Consider the following 25189-nt stretch of genomic DNA (forward strand, 5'->3'; position numbering starts at 1 on the left):
CCTCCGACTCGTTTCTTCAGAACATCTCCGCCCCCCGAGCGAGCCGATGCACTTTTTTTAGGCGGTGAACACTCTGAAGGCAGAAGGAGTTGTGATCCCCGTTCCCCTTCACGAACGTGGTCGCGGTTTTTACTCCAACTTGTTCGTGGTGCCAAAAAAGGACGGATCATTCCGTCCCGTTCTGGACCTCAAACTGCTCAACAGACACGTGAGAACCAGACGGTTCCGGATGGAATCTCTCCGCTCTGTCATCGCCTCGATGTCCCAAGGAGACTTCCTAGCATCAATCGACATCAGGGATGCTTATCTCCATGTGCCGATTGCACCAGAGCATCAACGCTTCCTGCGTTTCGCCATCGGGGACGAACACCTTCAGTTCGTGGCACTGCCTTTCGGCCTGGCGACAGCCCCACGGGTCTTCACCAAAGTCATGGCAGCAGTGGTGGCGGTCCTACACTCTCAGGGCCACTCGGTGATCCCTTACTTAGACGATCTTCTAGTCAAGGCACCCTCCAGGGTGGCATGTCAACACAGCCTGACCATTGCTCTGGAGACTCTCCAGAGGTTCGGGTGGATCATCAATTTCACAAAGTCAAAATTGACACCGACCCAATCACTGACTTACCTCTGGATGGAGTTTCATACTCTCTCAGCGATAGTGAAGCTTCCGCTGGACAAACAGCGTTCGCTGCAGACAGGGGTGCACTCTCTCCTTCGGGCCCAGTCACACCCCTTGAGGCGCCTCATGCACTTCCTAGGGAAGATGGTGGCAGCAATGGAGGCAGTTCCCTTTGCGCAGTTTCATCTGCGTCCACTTCAATGGGACATTCTCCGCAAATGGGACAGGAGGTCGACGTCCATAGACAGGAACGTCTCTCTTTCACTGGCAGCCAAAACCTCTCTTCAGTGGTGGCTTCTTCCCACTTCTTTGTCGAAGGGAAAATCCTTCCTGCCCCCATCCTGGGCTGTGGTCACGACGGACGCGAGTCTGTCAGGGTGGGGAGCGGTCTTCCTCCACCACAGGGCTCAGGGAACCTGGACTCCGACAGAGTCCTCCCTTCAGATCAATGTTCTGGAGATAAGGGCAGTGTATCTAGCCCTAAGGGCGTTCCAGCGGTGGCTGGAGGGCAGGCAGATCCGAATACAGTCGGACAACGCCACGGCGGTCGCATACATCAACCACCAGGGCGGCACACGCAGTCGTCAAGCCTTCCAAGAAGTTCGGCGGATTCTGCTGTGGGCGGAAGCCACAGCCTCCACCATCTCCGCAGTTCACATCCCGGGCGTAGAAAACTGGGAAGCAGACTTTCTCAGTCGCCAGGGCATGGACGCAGGGGAATGGTCTCTTCACCCGGACGTGTTTCAAGAGATCTGTTGCCGCTGGGGAATGCCGGACGTCGACCTCATGGCGTCTCGGCACAACAACAAAGTCCCGGCATTCATGGCACGGTCTCAAGATCACAGAGCTCTGGCGGCGGACGCATTAGTTCAGGATTGGTCGCAGTTTCGACTGCCTTATGTATTTCCTCCTCTGGCACTACTGCCCAGAGTGTTACGCAAGATCAGGTCCGACTGCCGCCACGCCATCCTCGTCGCTCCAGACTGGCCGAGGAGGTCGTGGTACCCGGATCTGTGGCACCTCACGGTGGGTCAACCGTGGGCACTCCCAGACCGACCAGACTTGCTGTCGCAAGGGCCATTTTTCCATCTGAATTCTGCGGCACTCAACCTGACTGTGTGGCCATTGAGTCCTGGCTCCTAGCGTCCTCAGGGTTATCTCTATCACGCCTTTCGCAGAAGGTGGCCTTCCTCGTGGCAGTCACATCACTTCAGAGAGTGTCTGAGCTAGCAGCGCTGTCATGCAAAGCCCCCTTCCTGGTGTGTCACCAGGATAAGGTGGTTCTGCATCCGGTCCCGGAATTTCTCCCTAAGGTGGTATCCCCTTTTCATCTCAATCAGGATATCTCCTTACCTTCTTTTTGCCCTCATCCAATTCACCAATGTGAAAAGGATTTGCACTTGTTAGATCTGGTGAGAGCACTCCGGCTCTACATTTCTCGCACGGCGCCCCTGCGCCGTTCTGATGCGCTCGTTGTCCTTGTCGCTGGCCAGCGTAAGGGGTCGCAGGCTTCCAAGTCAACCTTGGCTCGGTGGATCAAGGAACCGATTCTTGAAGCCTACCGTTCTTCTGGGCTTACGATTCCTTCAGGGCTGAAAGCCCATTCTACCAGAGCCGTAGGTGCATCCTGGGCATTGCGGCACCGGGCTACGGCTCAGCAGGTGTGTCAGGCGGCTACCTGGTCGAGTCTGCACACTTTCACGAAACACTATCAGGTGCATGCCTATGCTTCGGCAGACGCCAGTCTAGGTAGGCGAGTCCTTCAGGCGGCGGTTGCCCACCTGTAAGAGGGGGCCGTTTTCGGCTCTTTTTTATCGAGGTATTCTTTTACCCACCCAGGGACTGCTCTTGGACGTCCCAATTGTCTGGGTCTCCCAATGGAGCGACAAAGAAGAAGGGAATTTTGTTTACTTACCGTAAATTCCTTTTCTTCTAGCTCCTATTGGGAGACCCAGCACCCGCCCCTGTTCCCTTCGGGCTGTTGTTCTTTTGTGTACACATGTTGTTCATGTTGAATTGTTCTTTTGGTTCATGGTTTCAGTTCTCCGAACATCCTTCGGATTGAATTTACCTTAGACCAATTTATAAGTTTCCTCCTTCCTGCTTTGGCACCAAAACTGATGGGCCCGTGATGCACGGGAGGGTGTATAGGCAGAGGGGAGGGGTTACACTTTTTAAAGTGTAATACTTTGTGTGGCCTCCGGAGGCAGAAGCTATACACCCAATTGTCTGGGTCTCCCAATAGGAGCTAGAAGAAAAGGAATTTACGGTAAGTAAACAAAATTCCCTTCTTTACTCACCCGGCTTCAGCGGCGCTCTCTGCAGTCTGTGCTGTGCTGCTTCTGAGCCGGCTCATTACTGTCGTGCATATTCATGATGTGCGACACAGCCAACCCGGAAGCAGCTGCTGCGGGGGTCAGCGCTGGCCGGATGCTGCACCGCGGGAGCGTTCAGCACCATGGAGAGCGGGAGCGGGCGCAGGTGAGTTGATCTCTATGTGCAATCACGGACCACGGAGAATGGAGCCCGGATTGCACTTAGACAACCCACGTGTGCCATGAATCATGGCACATGGAGGGACATGTGCGTGTTTTACACGTCAGTGAAGAACGTCTATGTTTTTCACTGACGTGTGAAACGGGCCTTAAGGTGAACATTTTTAATCCTTTGAAGTTCCCTCTCCCCATCTCCTCGCTTGATACTTGCAGGTCAGTAGTCCCGCTCCGCCTATAGCCCTCATATAGTTCATTCTTGTTGATGTATTGCTTCCTTCTTTTGCAGTAAATCTCCTTTCTTGCTGTCTTCCTTACCCTATTTTCTGTCCAATTTTTCTGCTTTCTTTTCCTCCACCCTTTCCCCCGCTCTCCGTAGTAAACAGATCCCCTTCTCGCTGCAGTGGTTTGAATCGTTCTGAATCCCCTAACAGAGAACGTAATGATTACGGGGGCAGCAACAACCAGCTAAGCAACAGCAACAACAACCTGTACATTCCAGATTACTCCGTCCACATCCTGTGCGATGTCCAGTTCATCAAGGTAACCCAGCAAACACAGTTTTTTTGGTTTTCTTATAGCCCGTATAGTATTGCACTTTCCAAATTTGGATTTTTCTATCCTAATTGCTTTTCAAACAAGTGGTATTGCCCTTACTACCTGCTGTACCTGAAGCCAAAGCTCAGCGTAAAAGCATGGTCTTGCTGCCCTCGTTTCACCCAAAGTATAACTGCTTTTGATGTACCCTATTTTTAGTTTTATAAGACGCAACCCAAATTTAGAGATAAAAAAGGGGGGTACGTCTTCCGGTGGCGAGTGGCAGCGATGGTGGAGCGGGAAACACAGGAGGCAGGGGCGGTTCTGCAGGAACTGCTGTGGCTGTGCTGGCTGCGGAGGCTGTGTAGAGCAGGGCGGTGCGGAGGGTGTCCCAGATGCTTGTGTCAGCGCTGCGGGCTTCAAAACAATGGCGCCCGGAGTCAGCGCATGCGCAGATTGAGCTCTAGGCTCAATGACAAGGCAAGATACCATCTGCGCACGCGCCACCACCAGGCACCATTTTCGTTAAGTCCGCTGATGAGATCTTCAGCCTAGAGCTCCATCTGTGCACACGCCGACTCCGGTGCCATTATTTGAAGCCCGCACTGCTGACAGAGCATCTTGGACACCTGCTGCACTGCCCTGCTCCACATCAGCCAGCACAGCCCCCATCGCAGTCAGCACAGCCCCCATCGCAGCCAGCACAGCCCCCATTGCAGCCAGCACATCCCACACCGCAGCCAGCACAGCCCCCACCACAGCCAGCACAGCCCCCACCACAGCCAGCACAGCCCCCACCGCAGCCAGCACAGCCCCCACCGCAGGCAGCACAGCCGCCAGCAGAGCCCACACCGCAGCCAGTACAGCCCCCACCGCAGCCAGTACAGCCCCCACCGCAGCCAGCACAGCCCCCACCGCAGCCAGTACATCCCCCACCGCAGCCAGCACAGCCCCCACCGCAGCCAGTACATCCCCCACCGCAGCCAGCACAGCCCCCACCGCAGCTAGCACAGCCCCCATCGCAGCCAGCACAGCCCCCACCACAGCCAGCACAATCCCCACCGCAGCCAGCACAGCCTCCACTGCAGCCAGCACAATCCCCACCGCAGCCAGCACAGCCCCCACCGCAGCCAGCGCAGCCCCCACCGCAGCCAGCGCAGCCCCCACCGCAGCCAGCATAGCCCCCACCACAGCCAGCACAGCCCCCACCGCAGCCAGTACAGCCCCCACCGCAGCCAGCACAGCCCCCACCGCAGCCAGTACAGCCCCCACCGCAGCCAGTACAGCCCCCACCGCAGCCAGTACAGCGCAGCCAGTACAGCCCCCACCGCAGCCAGTACAGCCCAGCCAGTGCAGCCCCCACCGCAGCCAGCACAGCCCCCACCGCAGCCAGTGCAGCCCCCACCGCAGCCAGCGCAGCCCCCACCGCAGCCAGCGCAACCCCCACCGCAGCCAGCGCAGCCCCCACCGCAGCCAGCACAGCAACCATTCTCCACCTCCCGGTAAGCAACACTCGGATTATAAGCTGCACCCCTCATTTTTCTCCCTATTTTCTGGGAGGAAAAGTGCGTCTTATAATCCAAAAAATATGGTATATACCAGTCTAATATGTTCCGGGACTGTCCCGATTTTCCTGCTTTGTAACTTGCGATCTACTTTTAGTGTGAGCAGTAACTGAACGTGCTGGAACTTTCATGTCCTTGCTTCCTAGTTTTCATTGTACCTGTCATTCTCCAATAGCATGGGAGGCCAACACTCCTACTGAGGTGAATAGAAGCCGAGCTGTAGTGCCCAAAAACAGCCACTACACAGAATATGCATCTGTTCTATTCCGGCTCCATTCACTGCTTACACCCGGCCAAATGGCTAATCGTTGGGTTGTCAGGTGTAGGACCGATCTGATATTGATTAGAAAAGAGCTGGACAATTTTAAGCTGTAGTAAAATGTCTTTCTTTTCTACCAATAGATTACAAGGCAACAGTATCAGAACGCACTGGCTGCCAGTCGCATGGACAGTTCTCCACAGTCCCCGGAAATAGAAGTGTTCAGTGATGGGGAATCCACAAAAGTCACCAAGTATCACCGAGTGTCCGAATCTCCAAAAGACGACGCTGTCACCACATTAGTGAGCGACAGAAATTGCAACTTAGGTAAATGACATCGATCTCACATAAGGGTTATATGTGCTTCCTATTAAAGAGGGTGTTGCACAAATATTAAATTGTGTTTACAGCTACAGACCATGTAAAATACACGCACGCTTTATAATGGGGTCAGTAAAAGAGCGGAGACTGTGTGCAGCCGTCAGTGTTGGAGCTGCTGAGATAGAAATCAATGGACTGACGTGACTGCACATAATCTCTGCTGTCCCCTCCTCACCCTGCATTATTGTAAGTAGACTGTGCCGTCAATGGCAAATGGGTATAGCTCCGCCTCTATTATCAAGTCTGCTCTGAAAAGCAAATTGAAAGATGGATTCCTATTGGTTGCTGCACTTTTAAGAAAACTTTTGACACGTTTGGCCACGTGCACATGTTGAGTATTTGTAGCCAAAACCAGGAGTGGAAAAATCAGAGGAAAAGTATAATAAAAACACGGGCACCAGTTCTGTGTTTTTTACCCACTCCTGGTTTTGGCTACAAATACTGAAGTAAATAAACTCTCCAAATACCTAACATGCATGTGGGCTTAAGGGTACTTTACACTCTGCGATATCGGTACCGATACCGCTAGCGAGCGTACCTGCCCCCGTCGGTTGTGCAACACGGGCACATCGCTGCCCGTGGCGCGCAACCTCGCTAACACCCGTCACACGGACTTACCTTTCCTGCAACGTCGCTCCGGCCGGCGATCCGCCTCCTTTCTAAGGGGGCGGTCCGTGCGGCGTCACAGCGACATCACACGGCAGCCGTCTAATAGAAGCGGAGGGGCGGAGATGAGCGGCCGGAACATGCCGCCCACCTCCTTCCTTCCGCATTGCCCGTGGACGGAGGTAAGGAGATGTTCGTCGTTCCTGCGGTGTCACACGTAGCGATGTGTGGTGCCGCAGGACCGACAACAACATTGTACCTGCAGCAGCAACGATATTAAGGAAATGAACGACGTGTCAACGAGCAACGATTTTTGCGCTCGTTGATCGTCGCTCATTGGTGTCACACGCTGCGATGTCGCTAACGGCGCCGGATGTGCGTCATTGACGACGTGACCCTGACGATATATCGTTAGTGATGTCGCAACGTATAAAGCACCCTTTAGGGTTCGTTCACAGATTTATCTTTATTCAATGGATCACTGAAGATCACTTGATTACAGGGTATCCTGCTCCCAGGATCCTTAATGTGATGCTGTCATCTGTGGGCAGCGCCAGCAGCAATATTAAACTCCTATTTCGCTCCAACACATGGTCCTGATTAAAATGTATAATCCCGAGACAGAGTTGGATTGAGTACTCTGAGGTGGAAGAAACACTTTGTAGAGTCCCACTTCCACGGGCTGATCTGCTCATTATGAGCATTGATATAGCGAGTTAGTTACCTCCATTTACATGGAGCTATACGGGCGAACCAAATCCCATGTACATGAGACGTGTCGCTGACGGCAGTGATTATTATGTCTGCAGAAAACAATAAGTACACATGTTGACTTAGAGAAAAATGAAGAAAAAAAATTGGGATTCTGATCTGGCTTATATATCCTAGGTCATATTGCAAAGGATTGTTAAAAATCCACATTTGACTTTTAGGATCGCTACTTCCCATAGGTGGCGCTGCGCTAGAGTTTGTCTCCTTTCTTGGAGAGACAATTTGAATAATCCCTAGAGGGGCGTGGCAGCTATAAGTCCCCTTACTTTACTGACAGCCAGACTGGCTTGCAAAGTCTCCTTAAGGAGAATAGTGTTCTCCTGTGGTCCCCACAAAGCTTCTCATGAGCCAGATCAGACACCCCATACTTTGCACTGACGAGGGGCAAGCACCCCGAAACACCGTGTCTGCAAATTGGGATTCTGATCTGGCTTATATATCCTAGGTCATATGCAAAGGATTGTTAAAAATCCACATTTGACTTTTAGGATCGCTACTTCCAATAGGTGGCGCTGCGCTAGAGTTTGTCTCCTTTCTTGGAGAGACAATTTGAAAAAAAAAATAAAAATTGTTGAAATTGTTTTGTTTGTGCCCCCTCCCCCCCCCTTTAACTCAACCTCCCATTTTTCTCTGACGCCTCATTGGGGGACACAGGACCATGGGTGTTATGCTGCCTATCCATAGGAGGACACTAAGTAGATGCAAAAGCATAGCTCCTCCTCTGCAGTATACACCCCCTGGCCGGGCCAGGCAGTCTCAGTTTTAGCTTAGTGTCTGTAGGAGGCACTTCCTTTCAAGGTTTGTTATTTTTTGAGGGCGACGGTTTCCTTTTGGGACCGATCTCCCACTACCATCAATGGGTGGGAATGTGAAGCGTTGCCTACACGTACCCCCTCCCGCGACGCTGGATCCTGGGCTGGACGACGGGTTCCATAGACACCGATTTTCCAAAGCCCAGGGCAGAGGCACAATTCCTTAGCCCCTCTCTGCAGGCTCTGAGTTGAATATGGCACCGTTGTGACCGGATACAGCAAGCTGACTCTGCTATTGTCACTGCCAGGATTGAAGCAGTGTTTAAGGTGAGATCCCCCCTGACTGGTTTCCCGGACAAAGGGAGAAAAGGCTGTGCAGGAAAGGCTACCAGGGCTGAATATACAGTATTTATTATGAGAAAGTCCCTGGCTAATGCAAGGAAGAGAGGGGGGGGGGGTGACTTAGAGAATCACAGAGCTCAGGGACTCAAGTTTATTATCTGCTCTGTTTATTTGATCTAGCAGAAAAGCGGGCTGATAACCACCAGTGACACGCTGTGTGCTGACTAGAGGGAGGAAAACTATCAGAAGCTCCTTTCCCGCCGTTTTTTTTACTACCCACAGCGGGGGGGGGGGGCACACTGACTACTTCTTCGCGCTCTTTTAGCGCTAAGCCCTGCCCCCCGCGGCCGCAATAAGCCCCGCCCCCCAGGAAAGCGTGGGAAGATCTCCAGCCATTGGCTGATTCTGGTAAGTTGCTGCTCACTGTAGCTCTGCTGAGCATTGCTCCCCCTCCTAGCATACTCCTATCAGGAACATGCAGAATTCAAGGGGCACTAAGAGGGCTAAGGCTCACATAGTCTATTATTCAGCCTGCACTGCCTGCCACGTTGAGCTACCACGTAAACACAACTCTTCTCTCTGTGAGTCCTGTGCCCCTATAGCCCTCCAAGACCCCCCTGCCACCACCGCCGCAACCGTCAGCCCAGAGCCTAGGGCTCCCAGCCCACCGGAATGGGCACAGTTTCTGTCCCAATCCATGGAAAAACTGTCACAGAACCTGGTGCTGGCTATGCAATGTCGTCCTCCACACCCTTCTGGGTCCCTGGACGGAACACAGCCTGAGCATACCCCTATAGAGGATCCTTCTGAGGTAATCCGGACACATGCTTCATCGGTTGCAAGGATCAGGAAAAGAGCACACGGCCGGGTGTCTCCAGCGGGCTCTCCCTCGGGAGCACACAGGGCAGGCTCTCCCACACGCTCCACGGCTTCTGAAGAGCTGGAGGAGGGAGAATGCTGTTTGTACCAGGAGGATTCCTTGGTTTCAGCCTCCCCAGATGATCAAACTGCAATAGACTCCCTTATAGCAGCAATCAACCAAACTCTGCATGTAGAGGATCCCCCATTCACTACCACTGACCATGCGGTCTCCTTTATGAGGGCAAGGAAACCCCAAAAGGTTTTCGCTGATCACCCTGAGTTTCAAGATATACTCACAAAGCAAAGGAGAAGCCTGACAGGCGCTTCGGTAACCGAAAACTCATGGAGTCCCGGTACCCTTTTGCCTCACCTGCCCCTAAGGGCTGGGCCGATCCGCCCTCGGTCGACCCCCCGGTCTCCCGCCTTACCACAAAGACGCTCCTGTCTTTACCCGATGGTTCATCCATCAAGGACCCAACAGACAGACAGGTGGAGCACCTCGCCCGCTCTGCTTTTGAGGCTGCGGGTTCCTCCCTCTCACCCTCCTTTGCCTCTGTGTGGGTCGCAAAGGCGATCTCGGTCTGGACAGAATCCCTTAACACTTCGCTTGAGGAATCCCAGTTCACTCATACCTTCACAGAGGTAACAGCTCAAATTGCCGCTGCAGCGGAGTACCTCATGCAGGCCTCCATGGACGCTGCTACCTGCGCAGCGTTTGCCGCCTCAAATACCATAGCCATCCGTAGAGCTCTCTGGCTCCGACAATGGCGAGCGGACTCTGCCTCCAAGAAGTCTGCTTCATCCCGCATTTACCACCGTACGTGGAAAATCTTCCTTTCATGGTGCAGAGAAACTAACGTCCAGCCTATGCCTCTGGCCATCCCCAGAATTCTCTACTTTCTACTTTCTACTGGCTTGCAAGCGGGGTTGGCTCTCAGTTACCTTAAAGGACAGGTCTCAGCGCTCTCAATCTTTTACCAATGCCGCCTGGCTCAAAAACTGCAAGTCAAGACCTTCCTCCAGGGCGTTTCCCATCTAGTTTCCCCGTACAAACAGCCACTGGACCCATTGGACCTCAACCTCGTTCTGAACTGTCTCCAGAGGTCTCCCTTTGAACCCCTCAAGGAATTCTCCCTTGCTCTTCTGTCCTGGAAGGTAACATTCCTGGTGGCAATTACGTCCATCAGACGGGTTTCGGAGCTAGCAGCACTCTCTTGCCGCGAGCCTTTCCTGATCTTTCACCAGGACAAGGTGGTTCTGCGCCCCCTTCCGGATTTTCTTCCAAAGGTTCTTACCCCGTTTCATTTGAACGAGGACATTGTTCTGCCTTCATTTTGTCCACACCCAGTTCATAGGGTGGAAAGGTCTCTGTATTCGTGAGACCTCGTCAGAGCTCTCAGATATTACATATCCAGGACAGCCCCCCTTAGGAAAACGGACTCTTTGTTCGTCATTCCTGAGGGGCCTAAGAAGGGACAGGCAGCTTCAAAGGCGACTCTGGCTCACTGGATTCGCTCTGCGATCCAGGAAGTCTACCGCCTGCAACTCAGGCCCATTCCTAGTGGGCTGCGGGCTCATTCCACGCGAGCAGTTGGCGCTTCGTGGGCCATTTGGCATCAGGCTTCAGTGGAACAGGTGTGTAAGGCTGCGACCTGGTCTAGCCTACATAAGTTTTCAAAGCATTACAGGTTTCAACTGAGGCAAATCTGGGTAGGAAAATTCTGCAAACGGCAGTAGAGCACCTCTCTCAGTAGGCGCTCCAGGCTGTCTGGGACTGGCTCCTAGTCCTTGGGTTGTGTTGTCTTCTTTTATGTTTCCCACCCATGGACTGCTTTAGGACGTCCCATGGTCCTGTGTCCCCCAATGAGGCATCAGAGAAAAACGGATTTTTTGTTTACTCACCGTAAAATCGTTTTCTCTTAGCCATCATTCGGGGACACAGCACCCACCCTGTTGCCCTGCGGGGCCTTGGTTCTCTCAGTACCTTATTTGGTTTTGACTCTTCTTTTCTCATGTTCCTCTGTTGAGAAGTTTTTTACTGCTTTTTTCTCCTACTGCTTGTGTACTAAAACTGAGGCTGCCTGGCCCGGCCAGGGGGTGTATACTGCAGAGGAGGAGCTATGCTTTTGCATCTACTTAGTGTCCTCCTATGGATAGGCAGCATAACACCCATGGTCCTGTGTCCCCCAATGATGGCTAAGAGAAAACAATTTTACGGTGAGTACACAAAAATCCGTTTTTTAGAGATGGAACTCATCTCGCTCCATCAAAGGAAAATAATGATGGCTCCCAGAAAATGGTTACAGAAAACAAGTTTGTTTTTTTGTTTTGTTTTTTTTTAACAAAAAAAAGTCAACTTTTTTTAAGTTCCTAAAATAATGAAAATTATACCTTTTTGTACCCGTGTTTTGATACAAATATAATAACAATAATAAAGATATATTAAACATAAAATAATATACTATAAGCTTGGCATCGCCTCAAGCAAACGGATCAGAAGAATAGTGTTGCCAGGTCATTTTTTTCTTTTCCTTACATTGAATGTCATAAAACGGAAACCCAAAAAATAATGGCCAAATGCATTTTTTTTTATACACCATTTTACCGCACTTGGTGTTTCTATCCTGTTTTTCCGGTACATTTTCTGTGTAAAACCTAAAGTGTAAAATGAAAATTGCCTGCCATTAAAAGGATTGTCTAATCTTATTAAATGTGTACATTTGTAAAAAGTAACTTTGACATTTTTTCTCGTTAAAAATCCTCTCCGCTTCCAAGAATGGAGGAATTTTTAACTTTACAGTGTATGCCTTGTTGCCTATGTTACCGGCCACTTCTGCAGTCTCAGTGGCCACGTACCTACTTATTGAGCCTGCTCTTCTAATGATAGAAGAGACAAGCCTTTTAGGAGGTTGACATGATACCTTTTTGGTAAGAATGATGTTCCATATTCCTCTTGTTGCTGGCTTTACTCTGCAGTCACCAGCTGGTGGCTATGGTAGTATTCCTGTATAATCAATTGTGTAAACATTTTAATTTTTTTTCTAATTATCGGTGCTTAAATAATAAAATATAAGACTATAACCTATTTTCTCTTACCAGCCGGCAGCAGATCAGATGTTTTGAAGAGTCCCAATGACTCTGTGTTCTTACATATGGAGGACATCCCCCAAATAAGAGAGGAGCTGGCGGACATTTACAGCTGCACAAGTGAGTTTGGAGATCACTGTTGTCATTTTTTTTTATATATATATTTCTCTGACGCCTCATTGGGGGATACAGGACCATGGGTGTTATGCTGCCTATCCATAGGAAGACACTAAGTAGATGCAAAAGCATAGCTCCTCCCCTACAGTATACACCCCCTGGCCGGGCCAGGCAACCCCAGTTTTAGCTTAGTGTCTGTAGGAGGCACATCTTTCAAGGTTTTGTTATTTTTTGAGGGCCACGGTTTCCTTTTGGGACCGATCTCCCAATACCATCAACGGGCGGGAACGTGAAGTGCTGCCTCCACTTACCTCCTCTTGCGACGCTGGATCCTGGGCTGCCTTTTACTGGACGACGGGTCCCACAGACACCGATTTTCCAGAGCCCAGGGCAGAGGCACAATTTCTCAGCCCCTCTTTGCAGGCTCTGAGTTGAATATGGCACCTGTGTGGCCGGACACAGCAAGCTGACTCTGCTATTTCCAATGCCTGGACTGAGGCAGTGTTGAGGTGAGATCCCCCCCTGACTGGTTTCCCAGACAAAGGGAAAAAAGACGGTGCAGGGAAGGCTCCCAGGACTACTGAATTTCAAGTATTTATTATGAGAAAGTCCCTTGTTGATTGCAAGGAGGAGAGCCCCAGGGATCCTGAACACACAGTGTTAATTTTTCTCTAACTGCGTGCTGGCTGGAGGAGGGGGGAAGTCCCTCGCTGTTTGCAGAAAATCCTGCACAGATAATTTAGCGGTGGCGGGGGGAGGGCCCAGAGCTCAGGAAGTCACACGGTTTATTTGCTCTGCTTATTTGCTCTACTGCTTGCTCTGATTGCAGGAAATCCGGCAGAGATAATCCTCGGTGACAAACTGTGTGCTGACTTGAGGGAGGGGGTGAAAAACTGTCACAGAAGCTCCCTTCCCGCCGTTTTTTGCTACCGACAGCAGGGGGGGCACACTGACTTCTTCTTGGCGCTCTTTTAGCGCTAAGCCCCGTCCCCCGCGGGCCGCGATAAGCCCCGCCCACCCCAGGAAAGCGTGCGAAGTTCTCCACAGAGCTTACTCCTTCCTGAGGATGCAGGGCCATCGGCTGATTCTGGTGAGGTACCTGCTTCACTTGTAGCTCTGCTGAGCATTGCTCCCCCTCCTGGCATACTCCTACTAGGAACATGCAGAATTCTAAGGGTACTAAGAGATTATTCAGCCTCCACTGCCTGCCACGCTGAGCTACTTCTTCTCTCTGTGAGTCCTGTGCCCCTATAGCCCCCCAAGACCCCCCTGCCACCACCGCCGCAACCGTCAGCCCAGAGCCTAGGGCTCCCAGCTCACCGGAATGGGCACAGTTTCTGTCCCAATCCATGGAAAAACTGTCACAGAACCTGGTGCTGGCTATGCAATGTCGTCCTCCACACCCTTCTGGGTCCCTGGACGGAACGCAGCCTGAGGATACCCCTATGGAGGATCCTTCTCAGGTAATCCGGGCACATGCTTCACCGGTTGCAGGGATCAGGAAAAGAGCACACGGCCGGGTGTCTCCAACACTCTCTCATGGCCCCCATGGCTCTCCCTCGGGAGCACACAGGGCAGGCTCTCCCACACGCTCCACGGCTTCTAAAGAGCTGGAGGAGGGAGAATGCTGTTTGTACCAGGAGGATTCCTTGGTTTCATCCTCCCCAGATGATCAGACTACAATAGACTCCCTTATAGCAGCAGTCAACCAAACTCTGCATGTGGAGGATCCCCCATTCACTACCACTGACCATGCGGTCTCCTTTAAGAGAGCAAGGAAACCCCAAAAAGGTTTTCGCTGATAACCCAGAGTTTCAGGCTATCCTCACAAAGCAAAGGGAGCAGCCTGACAGGCGCTTCGGTAACCGAAAACTCATGGAGTCCCGGTACCCTTTTGCCTCACCTGCCCCTAAGGGCTGGGCCGATCCGCCCTCGGTCGACCCCCCCCGGTCTCCCACCTTGCCACAAAGACGCTCCTGTCTTTACCCGATGGTTCCTCCATCAAGGACCCGACAGACAGACAGGTGGAGCACCTCGCCCGCTCTGCTTTTGAGGCTGCGGGTTCCTTCCTCTCGCCCTCCTTTGCCTCTGTGTGGGTCGCAAAGGCGATCTCGGTCTGGGCAGAATCCCTTAACACTTCGCTTGAGGAATCCCAGTTCACTCATACCTTCACAGAGGTAACAGCTCAAATTGCCGCTGCGGCAGAGTACCTCATGCAGGCCTCCATGGACGCTGCTACCTGCGCAGTGTTTGCTGCCTCAAATACCATAGCAATCCGTAGAGCTCTCTGGCTCCGACAATGGCGAGCGGACTCTGCCTCCAAGAAGTCTCTCACGGGCCTTCCCTCTTTTCCAGACCGATTGTTTGGCGAACGTCTGGACAAGCTCATTTCTGACGCCACGGGAGGAAAGAGTACCTCCCTCCCCCAGCTGAAGTCCAGGACGACCTTCACCAGACGTCCATAGTCCTCGTTCCGCTCCTTCGGTACTCATTGGTTGGTCGACATCCCGTGCTGTCCTCGCCACCAGCCGCGGACTACGCAGGGACCGACCTTCTCAGCTCTCCCCGAAACCCACTTCGTCATGGCAGCCTAGACCGAAACAGTCCAGGACTAGGGAGACTCGTCCACGACGTTTTCCCCCCTCACGACTCCTTCGGCGCCCCGGAAGACACACTCATTGTAGGAGGTCGACTGCGGCTCTTTCAACACATCTGGGCTGCCGCCACAAACGACAAATGGGTGCGAGACCTTGTGTCTTTCGGTTACCGGGACCCGACCCTTTTCTCTCAAACCCCCCAAAGACCCGAAAACGACGCAAAGCTTTTTTCTCAGCAATCCGCTCGCTCCAAACAGCAGGAGTGATAATACCTATCCCGGACGACGAGAAGTTCAGGGGTTTTTATTCCAACCTCTTTGTGGTCCCCAAAGAGGATGGGTCAGTTCGACCCATCCTGGACCTCAAACACCTGAACAAACATGTGCACGTACGGAGATTCAGAATGGAGTCCCTAAGGTCCATTATTGCATCCATGGTTAAAGGGGAATTCCTCGCCTCCATAGACATCAAGGACGCGTACCTGCACATACCCATTGCCCCAGATCACCAAAAGTTCCTCCGCTTCGCAGTTCAGGACTCCCACGTTCAATTCGTAGCTCTACCCTTCGGCCTTGCCACCGCACCAAGGGTCTTCACCAAAGTCATGGCGGCCGCCATGAGCGTCCTTCACGCCAGGGGAGTAGTCGTTCTCTCTTACTTGGACGACCTCCTCATCAAGGCCCCCTCCTTCCGCGACTGCTCAACCAGCGTACAGATCACTGTGGACACCCTATCCCGCTTAGGGTGGCTAGTGAATCTAGACAAATCATCCTCGATCCCATCACGATCCATCACCTTCCTGGGCATGTCCCTGGACACCCGTCGGGGCTTGATCTATCTCCCCCTGGACAAGGCAATTGCTCTTCAACGAGTGGTACGCTGCCTTCTACGTCCTCCGTCTCGCTCCATTCGATTCAGCATGAAGGTGCTCGGCAGGATGGTGGCGGCTATGGAAGCAGTACCCTTTGCTCAACTGCACCTCCGCTCACTGCAGCTAGCCCTTCTAGTGGCCTGGGACAAGAGCCCCTTCTCCCCGGACAGACATCTTCACCTGACGCCTTCAATCAGGTACGCACTCTTCTGGTGGCTTCGGTCCTCATCCCTATCGAAGCAGAGAATATTTTCTCCCAGTGAACTGGCTGGTCCTGACCACGGACGCCAGCCTCCTAGGCTGGGTAGCAGTGTACCGGCACCACACTGCTCAAGGACGTCTTCCCTACCCATAAACATCCTGGAAATCTGCACGATCTTCCTCGCGCTCAGGGCGTTCTGCCCTCTGCTAGCGGGTCATCAGATTCGAGTCCAATCGGACAATGCGACAGGGGGACACCTGCAGCAAGGCAGCTTATCTCGAGGCCCACAGGATCTTCAGCTGGGCCGAATCGACAGGGTCAGTGATATCAGCGGTACACATACCAGGAGTAGAGAACTGGTCAGCAGACTGCTAAGTCACCAAGGCCTGGCCACCGGAGAGTGGTTTCTCCACCCAGAAGTGTTCCTACACATCTGCACTCGCTGGGGTACACCAGACGTGGATCTAATGGCCTCAAGGTTGAACGCAAAGGTACCCGCGTTCATAGCCAGGTCACGCGATCCGCAGTCCATCGACCCGGTTGCTATAGTCTGCTCCTGGCACCACTTCCGCCTGCCTTACATTTTTCCACCTCTACCACTGCTGCCGCGGGTAGTCAGAAAAATCAAGGCAGAGGGAGTCCCGGTGATACTGATAGCACCGGACTGGCCCAGGCGCGCCTGGTATGCCGAATTAGTACAAATGCTTGTAGACGTACCATGGTGCCTTCCAGACATCCCAGACTCGCTGACCTAAGGGCCCATTTCCCATCAGAACTCCAGAGCCCTGAAGCTGATGGCATGGCCATTGAGACCTGGGTATTAACAAGAGCAGGATTCTCCCCCGCGGTTATCTCCATCATGATCAGCGCCCGAAAGCCTGCTTCATCCCGCATTTACCACCGTACGTGGAAAATCTTCCTTTCATGGTGCAGGAAAACTAACGTCCAGCCTCTGCCTCTGGCCATCCCCAGAATTCTCGATTTTCTGCAGGTTGGCTCTCAGTTCCCTTAAAGGGCAGGTCTCAGCGCTCTCAATCTTCTACCAATGCCGCCTGGCTCAAAAACCGCAGGTCAAGACCTTCCTCCAGGGCGTTTCCCATCTAGTTCCCCCGTACAAACGGCCGCTGGACCCATGGGACCTTAATCTCGTTCTGGACTGTCTCCAGAGGTCCCCCTTTGAACCTCTCAAGGAATCCTCCCATGCTCTTCTGTCCTGGAAGGTGACGTTCCTGGTGGCAATTACGTCCATCAGACGGGTTTCGGAGCTAGCAGCACTCTCTTGCCGCGAGCCTTTTCTGATTTTTCACCAGGACAAGATGGTTCTGCGCCCCCTTCCGGATTTTCTTCCAAAGGTTCCTACCCCGTTTCATTTGAACGAGGACATTGTTCTGCCTTCCTTTTGTCCACACCCAGTTCATAGGGTGGAAAGGTCTCTGCATTCGTTAGACCTCGTCAGAGCTCTCAGATATTACATATCCAGGACAGCCCCCTTTAGGAAAACGGACTCTTTGTTTGTCATTCCTGAGGGGCCTAAGAAGGGACAGGCAGCTTCCAAGGCGACTCTGGCTCGCTGGATTCGCTCTGCGATCCAGGAAGTCTACCGCTTGCAACTCAAGCCCATTCCTAGTGGGCTGCGGGCTCATTCCACGCGAGCAGTTGGCGCTTCGTGGGCCATTCGGCATCAGGCTTCAGTGAAACAGGTGTGTAAGGCTGCGACCTGGTCTAGCCTACATACGTTTTCAAAGCATTACAGAGTCCATACCCAGGTTTCAGCTGAGGCAAATCTGGGTAGGACAATTCTGCAAACGGCAGTAGAGCACCTTCTCTCAGTAGGTGCTCCAGGCTGTCTGGGACTGGTTCCTAGTCCTTGGGTTGCGTTGTCTTCTTTTATGTTTCCCACCCATGGACTGCTTTAGGACGTCCCATGGTCCTGTGTCCCCCATTGAGGCGTCAGAGAACTGGGACTATAACCCACCAGGCGGACAAAATATATATTTGTTTAACCTAGTGTTAGCCTTCCACTGGTAGGTTGTATAAACACCAAAGTGATCTGCGGCTTTTCCCTGGACCCTGCGTCCTTTGACTGACACCCCTGGGTTCTGGTAGGTGCCCTCCTGGTCTTTCTCCTTTTCTTTTCTTAATGAAGCCCCTATGGGCCCTATTTTGTTTGCTCACACTGCAGAAAATGCTTATCATGCAGTCAGACAGGTTCCCTCTGTGTCCAGTACTATAACACTGCGCCTGTTTAGGACCCGTTGGACACAACTTTAGGAATTTGGCTTTTCAGATTGGGTCAGAAATGTGACACAGACCTTTTATAATCTGATGAGGCTTTCCTAGTCTGTGGTGGAGTCTGTAGAGGGGCTGCCAGCTCACATTGCCACCCTCCTCCATTCCCTATTAGCTACGTCTTACAGCGAGCCTACTCCAGTTTCCCACCGACGCACATGAAAGAGAACCAGGATCTTCTCCCATAGACCATCCACGGCTTTGGAGTCTTCACAGGATAGAGCAGCCGTTAACGAGCCTGCTTCTCTTCTTGCTTAGTCTGAATTCTCGGGGAACCCTTCTTAGCCGTCCAAGCTAAGTGCTAAGCTGGCTTTGGCCATGCAGAACTTTATCGGGCAGTGAAGGACCCTCTCCTTGCTGTGGACTAACTAGTCCGCCTCCTTCTCCCAGGAGAAAATTTCTTTCCGTCAGCACCAACTGCAATAGGTGTTTTTTTGCTAAACACATGGACTTTGATGATCTCCTTGACAGTGAATGGAAGCATCCCGGCAACTCCTTGCCTTCCTTTTAGAGGGTGGACTTTCCTTTCCCCTTTTTGATGAGTTGGTTCCTAAGTGGTCCACGCTTCCATCTTTCTATACTCTTGTGACATGTCTTTCCAGAGCCACCACCTTTCCTTATTCTGATGCAGCATCGCCAGTGACACGATGAATAAAAAGATCAACAACCTCTCTAGAGCAGCCTTTTAAGAGGCAGGCCCCCCTGTGCTTCCCTTGTACTGGATCAGTAAGACAAGCATGGTGTGGACTAGTCCGCTCCCTCACAGCCTGTCTTCTGGAGCTCCGCAGGAAGATCTTGTAGATCCGCTCCCCCACAGCCTGTCTTCTGGAGCCCCGCAGGAAGATCTTGTAGATCCGCTCCCTCACAGCCTGTCTTCTGGAGCCCCGCAGGAAGATCTTGTAGATCTGCTCCCTCACGGCCTGTCTTCTGGAGCCCCGCAGGAAGATCTTGTAGATCTGCTCCCTTACAGCCTGTCTTCTGGAGCACCGCAGGAAGATCTTGTAGATCTGCTCCCTCACGGCCTGTCTTCTGGAACTCCGCAGGAAGATCTTGTAGATCCGCTCCCTCACAGCCTGTCTTCTGGAGCACCGCAGGAAGATCTTGTAGATCTGCTCCCTCACGGCCTGTCTTCTGGAACCCCGCAGGAAGATCTTGTAGATCCGCTCCCTCACAGCCTCTGGAGCCCCGCAGGAAGATCTTGTAGATCCGCTCCCCCACAGCCTGTCTTCTGGAGCCCCGCAGGAAGATCTTGTAGATCAAGCTTTGCCACAACACTTTCCCTCAGCTGCATCCAAGGGACCTACCAGTCCATAGTTTAAGCTGGTAAGACCCAATCTGCATAGTGTATCACTGGACTTTGGGAGTCCTCCTTTTTTTCTTCTTCTTGAAACCTGCAGGATTTTTATCCTTTAGGCTGTATGTATGCACACAGTCCATATAACTCAATACTTTTTGGTCATACAATAAAGGGACTGTTCCCCAACCTACTAGCTCTGAAGGAATCATATAAGAACCCTCAAACACAAAGAAAAACACCAGGATAAAAGTAATAATTTTATTAATATGTTAAAATTAAGAGAGGACATTACAGAAAATATGAGGGAGCTGAGAAATGGCATAAAGAATACACCCAAAGGAGAAGTCCACTAAACGATTCTTCAAAAAGTGGAGAACATTTATTGAGCAAAGCTTCACACAGACGGAAATCACCCAGTTATTTAAAGCATTTGAACACACGGCTTGGTATTGGAAGACATTACAGGGACACTAAAGATAGGGAGCATCCAAAGGACCAACTGAATTGAACAAATATGTTAGTTTGTTAAGTTAACGGAAATTATTGTTAAGATAATTCTATGGAGATGAAATTGTCAAAACAATGAAAAAGAAAGTGATGTAACAGAAGCATTGTACAATCCGGAGAAATTTTATGGAATGTAACAACTTTTACTCTTGTTGATGCTATATGCTTGTTGACATCAAATGAAATATGTTTAAAAAAAAAAAAAAGAATATACCCAGATAAGTATAAACATATACACTATATACATATATACTATAAAATCCCAAAATATACCGTAGTCACAAATATGCTATATTTCAAAATAGTTTCTATAAATGCACATAAATCAAATTACAAAAAAAGAAATATCTGCATATCTGTGAATTACATTGCATGTATATAAATCCAAGATAACCACAGTCAGAAGATACAGACATAAATCAATGTTAAACAAGAGGTAAATAGTAATAATATAAGTGGTCATATCACACATAGCCACTAGATGGCATAACTGATCTATATATGAGAACTGTTCTCAGTAAATGCAAGCAATACAACAAGCCATGACAATAGAGCATATAAGGAATGTCCGCTATTACCAACATTATAAACCAATGAAAGTGGTCCAGTAATTACCTTGGTAAGTGTACCAATATTCCAGGTGCCTCCAACCCTACGCGCGTTTCGCCCAGCTTCTTCTTTACACCTCCCCCCGCCAAAGAAACTGGGCGAAACGTGCTGTATTCAAATTTCAGTTATCAAGACTGCTAAGAAGTGAATTTTCTATAACAAAAGTGTCAGTTCAGTATTAGACTTTGTAGTCAGAGAGCAAACTGCAAGATTTCAGGACTTCTTTTTATTAATAAAATGAGGTGAAGAATTTAAAAAAAAAAGTCACAAAAAATCTTTATATTTAGCATAGTAATTTGATTTGTACTGTTGTACATTTTCTGATCAATCATATATATAATTTTTTTTAAGCAAATTTTTCTTGTGTTTTCTGGCAGAACCGGACTCCTGCAGTGTCACTGTGGACATGGAGCATTCCTGTGGAGACGTGATATCCAGTCCAGCGCAAAACAGCGGAGAGGAGACTCTTGGCAAGAAGTTATTGAGGACACTAAGTATGTCTGTTGTTTACTATGAGACCTGTTTGAGGGTGCACAGTCTGTAAGACCCCAAACACCGGCTGTATCTCTGCTAGGAGGATCAGTATGGACCCAAGAGCTGATGCAAAGTTCTCACCCACCCAACCAAACAAAACCTACTCTGTACTAGCAAGGAGTGAAAACTCAGAAATCCCACTGTCTGCAGTTGGGTGTCTGTGTTTGCATGATATCTTAAGGCTCTTTAAATGAATTCTGTCACCAGGTTTTGCTTTTTGCTACCCCAACTCTGAACAGCATAATGAGACTGCGACTTTGATTTCAGCGCTGTGTCACTTACTGGGCTGCTTGCTGCAGTTTTGATAAAATTAATATTTTATTTGCTGGAGATCTACCAGTTAACTGAATGATGAGCTTTGTATAACTCCGCCCCCACCACTGATTGGCATCTTTCTGCCTATGCACAGTGTACACAAAAAAGCTGCCAATAAAATTGGAAATAAGAATATTTTTATGCTAGAAATACTGAGAATTACTTTAAAACTGACAACCTGCAATGTGGCTCTATTCAATTGAATAAGGCTTCCTACAGTTAGCAGCACAATGCAGGCGAAAATTAGGAGGCGACAAAGCCTTAAGGCCACTTTACACACAGAGATAAATCTGCGGCAGATCTGTGGTTGCAGTGAAATTGTGAGCAATCAATGCCAGGTTTGTGGCTGTGTACAAGTGGAACAATATGTCCATGATTGCACTGCAACCACAGATCTGCCAAAGATTTATCTCTGTGTGTAAAGTGGCCTTTACACCTGAATCATGGCCTTTTCTCTCCCATGGTTTCTAGGGGTCCCAGAGATCAATCATAAAGTGATGGCATATCCTTGATTAGATGGGAGTACCCATTTTATTAGCTTATTATCTCAATGCCAATTTTCATAACATGCTGTGCCTCTTTTTTCCTTTATTTCTTTTGGCTCCATATGCTCTAGAATATGTTCACACACATCAGAATTGTTGCTAAAATTTCTGAGAACATTCCATTCCATAAATCTGAATGAGGTTGTTTCTGCAGCATGTGCATGGATTTCTGCGCTGTGTGAGTATACCCCTTAGGCCATGTGCGCACTAGAAACTGCCTTTTTCTAAAGAAAAAAGCGTACCCTCTGAAAGAATTCCGCACTCGCGGTAAAACCGCACCCGCTTTTTTGCCGTGGATTTACTGCAGATTTACAGCATATTTTCCGCAAATTGGTCCCCACGGTTTTTACCATTATCTATGGGAAAAACCGCAGGTACCTGCGGAATAGAAGTGACATGCTCAGTAATTCCGCAGCGGAAAAAAGGAATTTATGGTAAGTAAACAAAATTCCCTTCTTCTTTGTCGCTCCATTGGGAGACCCAGACAATTGGGATGTCCAAAAGCAATCCCTGGGTGGGTAAAAGAATACCTCGATAAAAAGAGCCGAAAAACGGCCCCCTCTTACAGGTGGGCAACTGCCGCCTGAAGGAGTCGCCTACCTAGGCTGGCATCTGCCGAATCATCGGCATGCACCTGATAGTGTTTCGTGAAAGTGTGCAGACTCGACCAGGTAGCCGCCTGACACACCTGCTGAGCCGTAGCCTGGTGTCGCAATGCCCAGGAAGCACCGACGGCTCTGGTAGAATGGGCTTTCAGCCCTGCAGGAATCGGAAGCCCAAAAGAACGGTAGGCTTCAAGAATCGGTTCCTTGATCCACCGAGCCAAGGTTGACTTGAAAACCTGAAGTCCCTTACTCTGGCCCGCGATAAAGACAAGAGCGCATCGGACCGGCGCAGAGGCGCCGTGCGAGAAATGTAGAGCCGGAGTGCTCTCACCAGATCTAATAATGCAAATCCTTTTCACATTGGTGAACTGGATGCGGACCCAAAAAGAGTAAGAAGATATCCTGATTGAGATGAAACGGGGATACCTTAGGGAGAAAGTCCGGAACCGGACGTAGAAACACCTTATCCTGGTGAGACACCAGGAAGGGGGCTTTGCCTGACAGCGCTGCTAGCTCAGACACTCTTTGAGTGATGTGACTGCCACTAGGAAGGCTACCTTTTTCGAAAGGCGAGATAGAGAGATCCCGCCTCGGCTCGAAAAGTGACTTCTGAAGAGTCGTCAGCACCCTGTTAAGATCCGAGGGTGCTAACGGACGCTTGTAAGGTGGGACTATGTGGCCAACCCCCTGCAGGAACGTGCGGACCTGCGGAAGCCTGGCTAGACGCTTTTGAAAAAACACGGAAAGCGCCGATACTTGTCCCTTGAGAGAGCCGAGAGACAAGCCCTTGTCCATTCCAGATTGAAGGAAAGAAGAAAAGTGGGCAAGGCAAACGGCCAGGGAGTAAAACCCTGAGTCAGAGCACCAGGATAAGAAGATCCTCCAAGTCTTGTGATAGATCTTGGTGGACGTTGGTTTCCTGGCCTGTCTCATGATGGCAATGACGTCTGGAGATATCCCTGATGACGCTAGGAGCCAGGACTCAATGGCCACACAGTCAGGTTTAGGGCCGCAGAATTCAGAAGGAAAAATGGCCCTTGAGACAGCAAGTCTGGTCGGTCTGGGAGTGCCCACGGTTGACCCACCGTGAGGTGCCACCGATCCGGGTACCACGATCACCTCGGCCAGTCTGGGCGACGAGGATGGCGCGGCGACAGTATGACCTGATCTTGCGTAACACTCTGGGCAGTAGTGCCAGAGGAGGAAATACATAAGGCAGTCGAAACTGCGACCAGTCCTGAAGTAGCGCGTCTGCCGCCAGAGCTCTGTGATCCTTGGACTGAGCCATGAATGCCGGGACTTTGTTGTTGTGCCGAGACGCCATTAGATCGACGTCCGGCGTTCCCCAGCGGCAACCGATCTCTAGAAACACGTCCGGGTGAAGAGACCATTCCCCTGCGTCCATGCCCTGGCGACTGAGAAAATCTGCTTCCCAGTTTTCTACGCCCGGGATGTGAACTGCGGAGATGGTGTAGGCTGTGGTTTCCGCCCACAGCAGAATCCGCCGAACTTCTCGGAAGGCTTGACGACTGCGTGTGCCGCCCTGGTGGTTGATGTACGCAACCGCCGTGGCGTTGTCCGACTGAATTCGGATCTGCCTGCCCTCCAGCCACCGCTGGAACGCCTTTAGGGCTAGATACACTGCCCTTATCTCCAGAACATTGATCTGAAGGGAGGACTCTGTCGGAGTCCAGGTTCTCTGAGCCGAGTGGTGGAGGAAGACCGCTCCCCACCCTGACCGCCTCGCGTCCGTCGTGACCACAGCCCCGGCTGGGGGCCGGAAGGATTTTCCCTTCGCCCAGGAAGTGGAAAGAAAGAGAGACGTTCTTGTCTAGGGACGTCGACCTCCTGTCCCATTTGTGGTGTCCGATAGAAGCGGATGCAGACGAAACTGCGCAAAGGGACTGCCTCCCTTGCTGCCACCATCTTCCCTAGAAAGTGCATGAGGCGCCTCAAGGGTTGTGACTGGGCCCGAAGGAGAGAGTGTACCCCTGTCTGTAGTGAACGCTGAATATGCAGCGGAAGCTTCACTATCGCTGAGAGAGTATGAAACTCCATCCCGAGGTAAGTCAGTGATTGGGTCGGTGTCAGTTTTGACCTTAGAAATTTGATGATCCACCCGAACCCCTGGAGAGTCTCCAGAGCAATGGTCAGGTTGTGTTGACATGCCACCCAGGAGGGTGTCTTGACTAGAAGATCGTCTAGGTAAGTGATCACCGAGTGGCCCTGAGAGTGTAGGACCGCCACCACTGCTACCATGACCTTGGTGAAGACCCGTGGGGCTGTTTCCATGCCGAAGGCAGTGCCCCGAACTGAAGGTGTTCGTCCCCGATGGCGAAACGCAGGAAACGTTGATGCTCTGGTGCAATCGGCACATGGAGATAAGCATCCCTGATGTCGATTGATGCTAGGAAGTCTCCTTGTGCCAT

General features: G+C 51.0%; 1 protein-coding gene across 3 annotated transcripts in view; it reads left to right on the forward strand.

The window, feature by feature from the left end:
* Positions 1 to 25189, forward strand: part of CNNM1 (cyclin and CBS domain divalent metal cation transport mediator 1) — a 114447-nt gene that overhangs the window by 78740 nt on the left and 10518 nt on the right. For all 3 annotated transcript variants that reach the window (XM_075348413.1, XM_075348415.1, XM_075348414.1), the window contains 4 exons: positions 3491 to 3654; positions 5616 to 5799; positions 12285 to 12392; positions 21139 to 21255. In XM_075348413.1, coding sequence (XP_075204528.1) covers positions 3491 to 3654; positions 5616 to 5799; positions 12285 to 12392; positions 21139 to 21255 — 573 coding nt within the window. The remainder of the gene's footprint in view (positions 1 to 3490; positions 3655 to 5615; positions 5800 to 12284; positions 12393 to 21138; positions 21256 to 25189) is intronic.

The sequence above is a fragment of the Anomaloglossus baeobatrachus genome, chromosome 5 (genome assembly GCF_048569485.1).
Source record: "Anomaloglossus baeobatrachus isolate aAnoBae1 chromosome 5, aAnoBae1.hap1, whole genome shotgun sequence".
In the NCBI taxonomy this organism is placed as follows: Eukaryota; Metazoa; Chordata; class Amphibia; order Anura; family Aromobatidae; genus Anomaloglossus; species Anomaloglossus baeobatrachus.